At 40.4% G+C, this 15,490-nt stretch overlaps 1 protein-coding gene across 1 annotated transcript in view; it reads right to left on the bottom strand.

Annotated features, from left to right (window-relative positions):
* Positions 1-5,139: 5,139 nt before the first annotated feature.
* The window catches only part of rassf5 (Ras association domain family member 5), a 32,174-nt gene continuing 21,823 nt past the window's right edge, over positions 5,140-15,490 (bottom strand). Inside the window, exons 3-6 of the mRNA XM_059329495.1 lie at positions 8,711-8,824; positions 7,344-7,677; positions 7,134-7,249; positions 5,140-6,484 (exon numbers count right to left, since the gene is read on the bottom strand). Of these exons, the coding sequence (XP_059185478.1) occupies positions 6,341-6,484; positions 7,134-7,249; positions 7,344-7,677; positions 8,711-8,824 (708 nt within the window). The 3' untranslated portion in view covers positions 5,140-6,340. The remainder of the gene's footprint in view (positions 6,485-7,133; positions 7,250-7,343; positions 7,678-8,710; positions 8,825-15,490) is intronic.

Raw genomic sequence — 15,490 nt, forward strand, 5'->3', positions numbered from 1 at the left:
AGAGATTGTATCAGGCTTTTTTTTTTTTTACTTGATTCTCTATTTTTTTTTAAAATATTTATAAATTAAAGAAACACATTGATACATATCAAACATATGACCTGATAATGAAACAAAGCAACAGATGCAGACCAATGACCAAGAAGACCTTTCCTCAGGCCCACACAGTGCTGTTGGTCATTCACTTTGCAAACCCTGTGAGGAAAGCTGAACCGTGGGCTGAAACTGGAGAGGGTATGGAGATCTATACAGGGCTAGATATAGTTAGGGGCAGGGCAGAGGACAGACGGAGTGAGAAGGGGGGCAGGCTAAATTCAGACGGTGATACATGCTGGGCAGAGGGTGATGCTAATCTTAGCTCTTTCTCAGAGGTGAGAAGAGGGGTCTGTCTATATTTGCTGCCATAAATAAGCATAGTGACACAGTTTTAGGTGGCCCTCTGGGCAGCAGCCAGCTCTTAAGGCCAGCTTGGCCAGGCTGATTATTCTTAGATGGTGGTGTATAGAGAGAGTAGGGTGACAATAACTATAAACTGCTTATTGCACTTTCCTCTCAAAAGGGTTCAAGGTGTAAGTTTGTGGGCGAAGAGGCGCTTTAATCACAGCCAGTGAATTTACAACCACAGCAAGAGATGGGACCAGGTGCACAGCTACCTATAGGCTCCTGTGGGGGTTGTGGATTCTGGCTGTATTTGGTCTGAGGGCCTGTGACAGACACTGACACCTGTGGGTTTATTGGACTAACACCTCATTTTGAATGCCCTTTGGAAATAAGGGAAAGTGTTGTGTAAAACTGTGAACATCACTGCAGAAACCTAAATGTGATAATATGTCAACATATCAGAACATTTAAAACCAAAACACACACATGCATCAGAGGATGCATACACAAACAGCTTCCATTCTGTATGTTAAGATGCTGTACCTGCAGTTTAGAGGAGGCACTGCCACCTGCTGGTGATTTGAAAGCAATACGCTTTTGATGATGAAAACATTGGATGAAAAGCTCAGCTCTTTCTACTTGGGGCATGTCTGGACAGCACATTTCCACTAAATTGTGCATTTAGTCTGCCTCTTAAAAGATATAAATAAACACAATCTTTACAACCCGCAGGCACTAAAAGCTTGAATTTGCTGTCTACAATATGTGATGTAATAACAGCATTGAGCAACCCGTATGAAAGAACTAAGAAAAATGCCTTTTCATTCAAGGTAATGGATGCGGTTTATAACTTTCTGAGAAAGACAGTTTCTGTATGAGAAAATATTCCGTGGTGTGATAAAAAGCTTTCACAAAAGCTTTGGTGAATCAGCTTTTAGCTATTATGCTGTGAGCCGCTGGAACAGTCTGCCTAAGGATCTGAGAGCAGTGTGGAAATTTAACTTAAAACCTACATATTAAACCATAGTTTACTGACAATATTTACATTATTTTGTTGTATTTATTTTGTAAATCTTACTCTTTTTTGTTTTAGCTCTTCTTTTGTTATGATATATTATCTTTATAATTTTTTTTAGTCTAGCTTTTATTTGTTATATTTATTTTGATTATAGCTTTTAAATCAATTTTATTGTCATTATTTTATTATTATTTTGTCTTTATATCTAGTTCTTTAACCTATGTTTTATTTCTCCCTGTTGCTCTTATTTTAGCTCTTAACCCTTTATCATGCAAAGAACTATATTTGGTAACTTCAGGTAATTTTACGAGAAAAAAGTTGCAAATTTACTAGATTAAAGTGGCAAATCTACAAGAAAAAAAGTTGCAGATTTAAGAGATTTAAAGTGGCAAATCTGTGTGGAAAAAGTCGCAGTTTTAAAAAAAAATGGGGAAAAAGCAACTTTTTTCTCCCAGATTCACCACTTTAAATCTCATAAATCTGCACATTTTTATCTCGTAGATTTGCCACTTTAATCTCGTAAACTTTTTTCTCAAAATATTATTTTCGTATGGTTTTTTTTACACATTCTGGCTGTATGTAATATCCTCCAATATTCTCTAGGGTTGAAATTTGGAATTTGCAAGTATTTCAATTTCGTGTCCTATTAAGGGTTAAATCTATTTTATTACGTTTCCAGCTGCATTATTGTCTGCGTGCCTTGGTCTCAAATTGTTTGACTGTTTTTGTCTTTTTATTTGTTATTTTCAGTCTACAGTTTATCAGCCTGTCATCTGTAAAACCTTTTGAACTGCACTAACCTGTATGAAACATTCTATACAAACTAGGACTGCAAGCAGTACTGAACGGCCCCTCACAGTACACGCGTTTCAGGGCATGCTGCCGTCGGGGTGTGTGCGTTACAGGGGCCAGTCTATACCACCCCTATGAATTTCATTGCCTTAAGTGTTATAGTGTGGCCACGGTACCAAATATGAAATTAAAGTGATTTGAAATGATTACCCATTTTTATAAATTAAACCACTTAAAAGTTTATTCGGTAGTTAAAATGAGCGGAGTGGAGTCATTTCACAGTGTGGTAAAAGTACTTTTACTGAAGTAAAGGATCTGAACACTTCTTCCACCACTGTCTTTTTTACTTCTTTACTTTTTTTTTTTTTTTTTTTTTACATTTTTGTATATATTTATTTTATTTTATTTTATTTTTTAAAATTTTTTAATTTTGCCTTTTGTGGTTCTGCGCACGCGCGGACTTTGGGGACAATGCGCATGCGCGGCCCAGAAGCCGGAAAGGCCGCGCATGCGCAGAAACGCAGAAATTTTTTTAAAAAATTAAAAAAATTAAAATTCAAAAATTAAATATATAAAAATAAAAAATAAAATAAAATAAAGAAAAAAAATGAATGTAAAAAAAAGTTTTTAAAAAAGTAAAGAAGTAAAAAAGACAGTGGTGGAAGAAGTGTTCAGATCCTTTACTTTAGTAAAAGTACTAATACCACACTGTGAAATGACTCCACTCCGCTCATTTTGACTACCTAATAAACTTTTAAGTGGTTTAATTTATAAAAATGGGTAATCATTTTAAATGTATCATGTTTTTCATTTTAAATCTTGACCTGAAAAGAAAGTAGAGCTGTCAGCTAAATGTAGAGGAATAACAAGTACAATATATGTCTCAAAATGTAGTGGAGTAGAAGTATAAAGTTACATAAAATGTACATAAATGTACCTCAAAATTGTACTTTAAGTCCAGTACTTGAGTAAATGTACATAGTTACTTTCCACCATTGCTACCTGCCTCTTCTAACTTATACATATCAGTTAAGAGTCCTCCTTCAGACACTGTATGAGGATTAAAGGGATAGTTTGTGCATTATTATACAAAACTTGGTACAATTATTGTCAATGCCCTCCTGAGGATAACCCTTTAAGGTTTTATTGATCGGCCCCTAGGTGGCACTGTGGTGGCAGTCTAATGTCATATTTGGTACCGTGGCCACACTATAACACTGCGGGAAAAAAACTCGAGGCAAAAATGGGCGTGGCCTATATCACGAGATTCAGCACAACTCAGTGAACGCGTGGACATAAGGTTTTTGAATGTGCGATAAAGTATGTGGGAGTTATTAGCTAAAACGCACTTTCCTTTATTATAGCCCCACCTAGTGGTGGAAATTCAGGATGACAATAGATTATAAAATTTTTCGCCAGGTGTGACTTATATTTAAAGTTTCATGAGTTTTGGGATATGTTCAGGCAGTGAAAAATGCGATCATTTGGGAAGAAGAAAAAAAAAATAATTCGAAATACAATAGGGACCACGCAGGTTGTTGCCTGCTCGGGCCCTAATAAAGTCTTATTGTTGATTGATTGCATGATGTGATTAGGGTTGAAGAGCTATGCACAGGAAACCATTTTGTGCCTCATGAAGTAGAGACACACTGAAATGTGGGACAATCTAAAATGCAGAAGAGGCCTCAGTGACATAACCTCCAGTATTATGTTTCATTGTTTGCTTGGCCTTCAGTGAAACAATGTTAAAGCCAGAGACAAGAGGATATGAGAACATTTCAATAAAGGGATGACCTTTTTATTTCTTTGTGATATTCTGTACAGTTCTACTGCTATATTTATACACACTTCTTCAAATTAAACAAAATAAATTGCAAAAAAAGCATTAAGTCTCAACATCCTTGACTTAATATCATATGGATGTGGTGGACTATGAAATAAATAACACGCACGCACACACGCACCCACGCACCCACACAGAGGTTGTTTTTTTTTCAGGAAAGCATTTAAGGTTAGGGGGGAAAAAATAAAAAAATACATACAACACCACCCAAGGAACACAGATTTTCACACATGAAGCACCCACACATACACTCAGGCACCTGTGTGCTGAAACACACCTTACATAGATCCACTGGGGACATGAAACAAAAGGCACTGCCAGCAGGAACAGCCTGGGCTTTGGGTGGTGACGTAAAAAAAGAAAAAGAAAAAAAGAACAGGTTCACTGAGAAGCATGTGCTTATGGACGATGGGCCTCATTTATCAGTATTTCTACTGTACTACATTAAAGATTAAAAAAAAGGATGTGGGTGTACAGGAAATGCTTTGGTTAAATGCATTCTTTTTATGATACATGCATGTCAAATATATTTTCCAAAACAAAATAACTTGCAGTTGAATTGAATTGAATTGATTCTATTTCATGTCCACTTGATGCATGTTTTAATACTTGATAAGTGAGGCCCAATGAGGGAGCGCTGATGACAAACAGACACTCATTATAAAATCACAATTCACATTATCCTCCCTGGCTGAGGTGAGCGCGCGCACACACACACACACACACACACACACACACACACACACACACACACACACACACACACACACACACACACACACACACACAAACAAACCAGTAGGAATGATACCAAAAGAATAATAATATTCATCGTAATAACAACAAAGTTTAACCTTGTCACTCTTTTTCCAGTGTCTACATAATACATATGCATTGCAAACACATCATTGGTACATCATAGCCATTATTATGAATTTTATATGTTTTTTGTTTCTTTTCTTTTTTTTAGGTGGAAGGTGGGGAGATAAAAAGAAAAGAGAAGCAATAAAATGCATGCCCAGGCCCAGAGTTGTGGGCCATTCAGCGACCTGCATCTATAAGTGCAAAAAACAGAAGCTGGTTTAATCTTTTTTTACATACACCACCTATAAATTGATAAACTTCCCTATTCCTTTAAAGTCCACCCTATAGATCCGTCCCTCTAAGCTTTGGTGTTAAAAAAAATCCTCTCACATTCAAATGCAACCCAAATAATAACAGTGTGAAATCACTTTTACAATAAAGTGTAAAATCTGTAATGGTATGTGGATTGCCTCACTCAGCAGTTCATGCAAGGTTTGTTGGGATTAAAGACGTAAAATTCAATCACAGTTATCGTCTGAGAAAGGTTTGTTTTGGTAACTGGGTTGGATTGAAGAGCTTTCTGTCAGCAAAGCACCTGACAGCGTCTTTTCACGCAGCGTTAAAGTAGGAAAATAAAACAATAGGAACAAATTTTCTTTTTAAAAGGCTGAGATTTTGGACAAAGTGGGCTCAATGGGGTGTTGTAGGGTGGAATTTAGGCTCTTTCCCCTCTTTAAATTTTCTCTTTGCTCAATGCATGCTCCCTGAGAAAAATCAGAGAATGGATCTCGCCTTCTTGACTTTCCATTCCTTCTTGTTCTTGCATCCAAAGCAAAACACAGCCTGTAGAACCTACCCCAACACCTTCCTCACAAATCCACAAGTCATATATTCCAGCACAAAATAACACATCTGGGGATAGCCTTAAACATCAATTCCGAGGAAAGAAAAATAAAGAGAACACTCAGTTTGATTGTCCTTCCATCAAAAAGTAATCATGCCTTCTGTTTGTTTCTATGTGCAGGGGGATGAGCTGAGAGAGACTCATGCATAAGTAACACTTGCAGTAGCAGCAGCAGCAGTAGCAGAAGAAGAGGGAATCTTTAAAAACACTAATGATTAATATCAGTCCCAACTGAGATCTCAAGTTGGAGTTTCAGATCTTGCGTTGCTGATCTTTCTGTGTGTGTCCCTGGCAATGAAAACACTGCTCGTCCAATCAGCCTTCAGATCACACACCCTGTAGCCTTTCATGTCACTTTCAACCCCTGAATCTCTACTCTGGGAGTGGATGTGTGGGTGGTGGGGGGGCTTGTATGCGTCCTGAGAAAGGGTATGCATCTGTGTGTGGATGTACTGTATGTTTTGGTGCGTGTGTGGAGGGTGGAGACAAGTTCAGCTCCGGCTCCAGTCTCTGAATAGATCGCAGGTCTTGAGGGGGGTCAGGGGTCAAAGGGTCAGTCTCTCCCTGGGTTGAGGTTGTAAGGTAACAGGTGAAGGGGTCAGGGGTCATGTTGTTGTAGGGCCTGTTGTAGTTTCTGCCGGTACACAGAGTATTTTTGCTCCACTGCCCGTACGCGCTCCGACTCCTCTTTCTCCAGGATTACCAGGAAGTTTTGTAGCTCGGGGACAGAGAATGCATGCCACTGTCAGAGAATGAGAGAAACAGATTATTATACAACTGCACAAAGTTGGTTTTTGTTACTTGTCATCTATAAATGTCTATTAAAAAGGGATATTGCCTCTGCAGCTTGTATAATTCACATTTCTTGCCAAATAAAGCATTACAAAATTATGAGTAATTAGTACTGATTCCAAAAGAGCTTTTTACTATGAATTAATTAAATTGAAATTTAGAAAAGTCACCAAAAACCAATCATATGGAATAAGTTACGTGACTTTGATATAGTAATTAGAATAAATTACATTAAACATTTTTAACTTACAACACTCTTAACAGGGTAAGCCTTTATCTGTAACCTACACGGTTGCCAATAAAGCTGGAATAATTCTGTTTTCAGACACAATCCTCTGTTAATAGTGGTTTCATTTTCATTGTGATATGATTGGAAGAGATTGATTAATAAAGTTTTGAGAAGATATACACTTTATCTGTCAAGAAAAAATCACATTGTCACAATTATTTAATAGAAAGAAGTAAAAAAAATATTTTATTCCGACTTTATGGGCACACGTGTATTTGGTTACATCTTAAAAGCAACCTTCCTATCACTTGAGAAAAAATACATACAACAGATACAAAAAGTGTGTGTTTAAGTATGTGTGTTTTCTCACCTCCACCTCTCCAGTTTCATTTTCCTTCAGGACAAAGCTGAGCTGCTCTGGGTCCGGCCCTGCGATCAACCTCAGCAGAAGAGGACGCTCACACAGAGGAAGCTTCTGGAACAGATCTGGAGGGGAAAAAGCACAAAGAAAAACATCACTCACTGCTATCTATTACACACTTTATTCACATAGGCTAGCAAACAGGTGCCTTTTTCTCACCCTGTCCGTCGCGGTGCGTCTGTCTGTACAGTGCAAACTTGCGGGGATTGTCCAGCACCATGAACTTCTTCAGCAGGCCCTGGATGACCTCGCTGGTGGTGGTCAGAGAGCTGATGTGGATCTGCTTCACACAGTCACATGGTAGATAAAAGGATGTTCTCTTTTCGCTCTGCCCACAGTCTGTTCCTTCCTGGCACTCTGACAGTGTTTGAGTGCCGCCAGTCGTCTGCCTGGACGCTCCCTCTGAGCCCGCCGCCTCCACCGCGGGGACGGTGACTGGTCGACTGAGCCTCAGGTGGACCTTAATGAAGCCTGTGTAAGATCCGTCTGAAGCCTAGAGGATGGAGACAATAAGAGAGTGGAGGCACATTACAGTGTTAATATGTGTGTTATTACAAGACTGGAGAGAAGTACTGTATGGCGTTTTAAAGTTTACAATTTTGGGAAATCTAGTTATTCACTTTTTTAAGAGTTAGATTAGAAGATTGATACCACTGATGCCTGTACTGTAAATATTAGGCTAATGCCAGCAACCAGTTAGCTTAGCTTAGCATAGACGGGGGAAAGCTAGCTTGGGCCTTAAAGTAAGAAATGTAATTATGAACATATATGTATATATATATATATATATATATACATATACGTTCATAATTATTATATTATATATATATATATATTATATATGAACATGTGGCGTCATGGATTGGTTTGTGAACTTCTGTTTTGAACGTCAAGTTTGTCATTTTGGTCTTCCCCTTTGTTTTTTTTGGAGACAGAAGTGATTATATTTGGATAAGAGGCTGAATCTGACTGAGAACCAGAGGACACTATGCATGACAACCTATACCAGCAACCTGCCTCCACCTGACATCGTCTTTTTACTTTAAATCTGACGATATATTACACAATGACCATTATTTTGTATTGAATGAGATTAGAAACCAGCAATTGAGACCAGGTGATAAATCAAGAGAGAAGAAGGGTCATTTTCTCATAGACTTCTATACAATCGGACTTTATGCAACCACTGGAGTTGCCCTCTGCTGGCTATTTGAAAGAATGCATTGCCTATCAATTAAAAAAAAAATCATTTTCTTCCCATGTATATCAAAGTTACTCTATTTTGCTGAAACCATTAATCATTAATGGTGACATCACTGCAAATTATTTAGTGTGGAAAAAACTTGTAATCAATGCCACACTGATAACCTACTTTTGTTCCTTCTTTTATATAACTTTTTATGTCGCAGCTCAATTTCCTGTTTCTGTTCATCAAATGAAAGCCAGGAAGTTCTAAAGTTGCATTGTGCGTTTGACATTATACAGTTCAGTACATTCACCAACTATAACAAGTTTTCCAAACTCACCAGGTTCATGCCATTTTCAGAGACTTGAGCGTTGTATTCTTCTATCCTTGTCCGCACCTCTTCCTCTGATAGATCCTTTGTTCTTCTCTCCTCTTCCTCTTTTGTTTCCTTCTGCTGTAGAACAAAGCAAGAACGGCTGTCAATATTCAAATATCTGGTAGTAGTTTTATCTTATTTTGACCAGCAGATGGTGCTGCTTCCTCGACAAGTCCTGTAAAAATGCTCTATGTTGCTTTGCTGAAGTTTATGAATAGATATCTGAATAGACAAGAATCAAGAGAAATCCATTCACTTTTTAAACATTTTTTTAAAAACAGTTGATTGACTGACTTGCAGGTGCATCAGGTGTCATATTTGGTTGAAAACAAGGCTAAAACATGACAGGCTGGCTCCTGCACAACACCTCCTTCTCCTATCCTCCATCTTTGCCAACTTCAGAAGCAAAAGCCACTTCTTTGACTGCTGGGGGATTCCTATAGACACTACACTATCTCTTTCTACTCAGCATGGTTTCAAAACTCCGCAGCTCTACATGGGGACAGGAAATGTTGTGAATGGGGAACATTACGCATTCAGCATCACAGCACGAGAATATTGACAGCGCTGCCTTCCTCTCACTCTTACTCATATCCCTCTGTGACAAGGAATGGGGAAGAAAGAGAGAGGGGAAGAAGCAATGAAGGAAAGGAGCAAGGCTGCGAGGGAGGCGAGTAAGGGGTGAGGAATGATGAAAGAGCGGCTGCTGAGCCAGCCTTAGCAACACAGAGTTTGACTGGGTTATTTATAGTACAGTGGGATGCATCCTCTCTATCTCACAATAGCTTTTTTTCCCTCCTTCTCTGTTCGTTTGTATTTTCTGGGGCAGAGAGAGAGAGAATGCAGGGCAGGAATCGTTTCTGTAGGGGAGTCCTCGGGTTCTGCGATGAAGTCACTGTTTTCATTCAACACAGATGCATTAGTGTGTCTCTGCGGTGCACACACACACACACACACACACACACACACACACAGACCATAAACTGAGTGTAATAAACAACACACACACGGCACAAGTGTAGGTGAGCTCATCCTGTCTGACGATCAGCAAAAAGAGGTTGTGACATTTTAACATTTAAATCTCGATGCAGATGGGACAGAACTGTGTGTGGTTTTGTGTGTCTGTATGTGAATGGAAACAACGAGAGCACAGCTCATACTTTTTGCTGCTGCTCTTATCTCTTCCTCGCTTATCATCAGCCACTCCTTAGAGCAATTATGGCCCTGCTATCATGGAAAATGTCCACGTTGCAGCAAAACAGCAGTGAAAGAAGCTGAGGCTTTCATGTTTACAGCATGAGGCAAATTCAACTCTTGAAATCCCTTTTAATTAGGACACAAACGCATTTAAATATTAAAAGTTTATGGCCCTGATTCTGCACCTCCACCGACTCATGACTACATGATCATTTTCAATAAAAAAAACATACATTTAGTAGAAATCAGGTAGACGAACACTTCATTAATTGTGTATGGCACTAACAGTAGGTACTCTGTTTCATTGTGTATGGGACTATCAGAAATTTCAAAAATACTGGATAAGTTGGTCAGACTCTATCTGACATTGTGAAGGTGCCTCACCAACAAAGATGTTTGTACGAGGTGTATATCCAAATAACTTTATTGTTAATTAAAAACTGATAACTTTATTGATTTTGGACTGCAGGCAAGGATGATGATAGCTTTATCTTGGGAAAAAATAGATTTATTGATGATTCATACATGTGTTAAGATGGCATCTTGTATTGTATCAGACAGACTGACTATCATAACTAGATAATTTGAGTTTCTTGGACATCAAAGATGCACAGCCATTTTTAAATGGCTATGATCTGCGGAGTATTTCTATGTTGTTATTGTTATTTTATCTGATTGTTTTTATTTTATTACGTTGTTGAATATGTAATGTGTGATATGTGAATTATTATTGTTGTTACCGCTATTTGTGTGTGTGTGAAATATGTTTAATTAAATTTTAAGTCTTTTTAAAGTGTGTATGGCAAAATCCAGAGTTGGGTACAGAGTCTGAGGGATACGGAGGAGTTGACTTGTATTCAAAATTCCTCCGAGTCTACTGCAACAAAGTGAAAAGAACCTCGCAGGAATTCCTGTGTTTGTATCCAAGTTTCTAAATGTATCAGAGGCAGTGCCCTGCCCTCTGCATACCAGTGAGAGTGGTCAGGGGACAATAGAGCAGTTTCCGCCCCTGAAAGTTCCTCAAAGTCCTGGGACACTTGGACCAGGCCCCGAGGAAGCCAACGACCGGCCGGCAGCGTACAGAAACGGAGAGATGTGAACACTGAAAGGGCTTCTGCAGGCTGCACATTGGTCAGACCACATATTTGGTCAACTTGATAAAAAATATCACACAGTTCATTCTCACAGTTAAACCTCTCAGGTTCTTAATTATTTACTCAATATACAGAGTGCTAGACATGTAGTGTCCTAACACTGTACCTGACACAGGTGATCAAATATGTCCTTTTTACTGCAAGAATCCCACAACTAAAAGTTAGTATTACCCAGAAAAAAACTGCCTCTGCCAATAAGACTCCACTGACTGACTGAGTCACTGTCTGATAATAACAATATTACAGGTGACAGGTCCAGGCCAGCTAATCCAGTTTAAATGATGGATGATTCAGATAGATGTAAAGCAGCTTAAGTATCTCAGATATCTGGGGCTGTTACATAAGGAGCACACACACATATGTACACATGACATGCAGACACACACACACACACACACACACACACACACACACACACAGAAACACCCCTCAGGGTGACATGAGTAAGTGTTGATGTTCTCACTCTGATGAGATCAGACAAGTGAGGTCATATCACTGCTGGAAATGTTCCCGCAAACTGCTAAGTTTTAAACCTGGAGCCAAACTAGGTTGTGTTTCTAACCTTTTGGCCAATTTGAACTTAACTCTTGACTTCAGTCAGTCAAACCTGTGTGTGTGTGTGTGTGTGTGTGTGTGTGTGTGTGTGTGTGTGTGTGTGTGTGTGTGTGTGAGAATGAGTGATTGACACCATGATCTTCAGGTAACACTAGACTCTAGGATCTATTACAGCTGGCTAAGATTGAAGACGTGGTGAATACTGTCAGAACTGAAATAACAAAACCCAAATAGTAGAGAGCGAAAACTGTGGACAGGATTTATCGATAACTCATGAACCAACACGCACGCAAATGCACAGATGCTGATAACAGCGTGTGTTGGAGCAATGCCTTTACTGGGTCAAGTGGTGAGGAGGAGAAGCTTGATGGAGAACACACACGCTGATTCTATTTCACAGCTCAGAGACCGCTGAGCGCCTACTGCCAGCAGGACACACACACACACACACACACACACACACACACACACACACACACACACACACACACACAAACACACACACACACACACACACACACACTAACACACTAACACACAAACAAACCAGTAGGAATGATACCAAAAGAATAATAATATTCATCGTAATAACAACAAAGTTAAACCTTGTCCTTCTCACTCACTCACGCACGCACGCACGCACACACACATATACACACACACACACACACACACACACACACACACACACACACACACACACACACACACACACACACACACACACACACAGACTATGTGATCTGTTGTATATGATCTAATTGGCACTAATCTAACTAACTTTTGATTTTATTGGTATGTATCAGTATTGGTGTCTGATATTTGACAATATAAACATCTACAGAACATATAATGGGGTGATTTAGAAATGGCGTCAAATCCATTCATTCATTATCCATATCTGCTTATCCTAATTAGGTTCCCTTGAGGGCCGGAGCCAATCCCAGCTGACAGTGAGGCGGTCTACACCCTGGACAGGTCGCCAGACTATCACAGGCTGACACATACGCTAACCACCGCACAACTGTGCATCTCAATTTAGAAATGGTGTCATATAGCTATTTATTTTATGTATTCTTTTACATAGTCAGCAGCTGACTGATACTGAACATAAACTGATAACATAAATTAGGTTTGTATGAGCAGTCTTTATCTGTGACATCATACATTTCCATCTGAAGAAAACAATACTCATCAAGTACCATACTTCAAAACTGTACTTAATTAAAGTACAGCTCTATAATAAGTTCTGTGTTAAGTCCACCTCCACACACCGATGTTGTTTAATGTGTGCAGTGTATGAGAGTTATGCAGTAAATGTGAATGTGAATAGGCTTTTTAGACAAATGAGATGTAACACATTCATTTTCACTGCATCAAAAAGCAGAACAGGACAAGCTGAACATGCCCCCTGCTCATCACAGTGGCACACACACACACACACACACACACACACACACACACTGAAAATATACACAAAACACATTAAAGCTGGATGGCTAATCTGGAGCAAAAGGCTCAGCTCTGGAAATAATTCATAAAGAAAAGAAGATGTGAACTTCCCTTCCACTGTTGATGAATGTAGGTATCTCCCTTTGTGTCTGTGCACATAAATGCATGCATGCATGGAAAACGACTTAACACAGTGACACATTTTGACATCTTTATACACATATATGAAAACATCTCTATTCACAGGTCTTTGCATCATCTCCTTTTCATATTCAAACACAGGGATAAAAACAGGACACATTCCCTGCAGGGCCACTGTTAATCCTCTACCAGAGGATACCATTCAAGAAGCATTCCCCCCCTGCACTCTTCAGCTGACTGTGCTGCTGTAATATATGTCAAACCATTTCTCTTTGGCTGCCCAGTGCCAGAGAAATCAGGCACCATCAGCTGGCAGCTTCTTCGCCGACAGCCCAGACAAGCTAACCCCAATACCCTTCTGTCTCCTCACGGCAGCAACCCTAACTCCACACGCTGACAACACAGCTGGTCAATTATTCAGAGATTATACCTTCTCCAAGTCAGACACCAAAGGCAATGCCAGGACAAGGACAGCAGGAAGAGGGCTGAGTGTGTTTTACATTAATGCAAATGTTGTGTGGTTTCAAGAATTTCCTCTCCAGGCTTTTTGTGCAGCCAGAAACACATTTCTAGCTTTCACACTTCTCACTCCTTCTTCTCCTATAAAAAAAACCCCCACCTGCTGTGCATCTTGGGATAAGCCCCAGTAAACCAACACACAGCACATAACACCCTGCAGTGTGAGCATATATATCGAATATATAGTTATAGGAGTTATAGGATCTGACACAGTTATGTGTGAAGTAATTAAATGTACAGTAGGGCAAAGCCAACTCTCAGGAAGTGGGTGCCAACAAAACCATGAGTTGCTATGGTAACTAGAAAAATGGTTTGCTACAGTTAACACCCCCGCCCCCCCCCCCCCCCCCCCCCCACCACCACCACCACCACCACCACCACACACACACACACACAGACACACATACACGCACTTGTTATAGTGCTGAAGTATCAGCTTAGTTTCCACAGAAACCTCTCCCACACACAGCAGAGAAGAAGCCTCTATGGAATCTGTAGGTTAACTCAGTTTTTAAGCCTTGTTGCTAAATCTACGCTGGCCTCGAATGACGAATGAGCTGCCAAAAGGCATCAAGGTTGTTGAACAAGGCCGAGAGATCAATGTGACACAACAGATGTACAACAGTAACCCCTTCCTGCACTCTCACACACCTAGAGGCCTGCGTCAGAATGCACAAACACCACCACTTCCTCTACAAACTTCTGCTTTCTGGTTGCATGTTTTCGGTATAAATGGTAGTTTGGTTCCCAGCCAAACTGAAACACCCACCATCTGACCCTTCTGAGTTTGCCTTACTTTTAGAGTTTCATCTATCAGAGCAAACGTTACCGTGATTCTGTACCTTAGGTGCATGCTTGGGCTTGCGGAAGAACGAGGTCTTGGCTGTGAAGAAGCTAAAGTCCTCGCTCTCGTCATCCAGGCTGCAGTACCCGCTGCTCATGCTGTTACTGCTGGTCATGGAGGGGGTCACCACGGCATTGACAGTCATGGGGAGGTCCAGAGATGGGCCCGGCCCCGGCACCGGCACAGCACCAGAAGAAGCACGTTGACAGCTTGAGGAAGTGCTGGTTTATCTCGATGTGACGCTCAGAGTCACAATCAGAGTCCACACGCTTCTAACTGTCCTTTACTCATCCCAAAAAAGTCAGCGCTCCTCTGCTGATGCATCCAGAAGAAGTTGAAGTCCCACCTGTGAGGGCGAGACAGGTGAACTCGGCTCAGATTCGGCGCTTTGCGTGCCACCGGAGAGGGGACCAGGAAATCCGAGAGCAAGCGCAGACGTGTCACTTCCTCCTGACGCGCGTGTGTGTGTGTGTGCTTTGATGCCGGTGTCACAAATACACCATACAGTATATGCACCTGCTCATGTGCAGCTGCACACATGTACACACTCATACACAGTATGTAACCATCTCACACACACACATAGGCACAGGCTGGTGTCATGGAGTCAGTTTACAGTTTGGTTTCAAGTTAACCCTGCTCACCTGAGAGCCTGTTATACGCACAGACAAACGCTCATAAAGACTCGCATGCAAAACCACATCCTGTGTCTGTGTCTGTGTCTCTGTGAGGACCTGCGGCGACGATAACAAAGAACGGTTCAATTCAAGTCCAGCGTTTATGTGTGTGAGCATCCATCCGTCCCCGGACTCCAGAGTAAACAGCGTCAGAAGATCTCTTGGCTGCAGCAACAAACGTCCACAGACCCCCGTACTACCTCCT

Source organism: Centropristis striata, chromosome 3 (genome assembly GCF_030273125.1).
Source record: "Centropristis striata isolate RG_2023a ecotype Rhode Island chromosome 3, C.striata_1.0, whole genome shotgun sequence".
Taxonomy (NCBI): Eukaryota; Metazoa; Chordata; class Actinopteri; order Perciformes; family Serranidae; genus Centropristis; species Centropristis striata.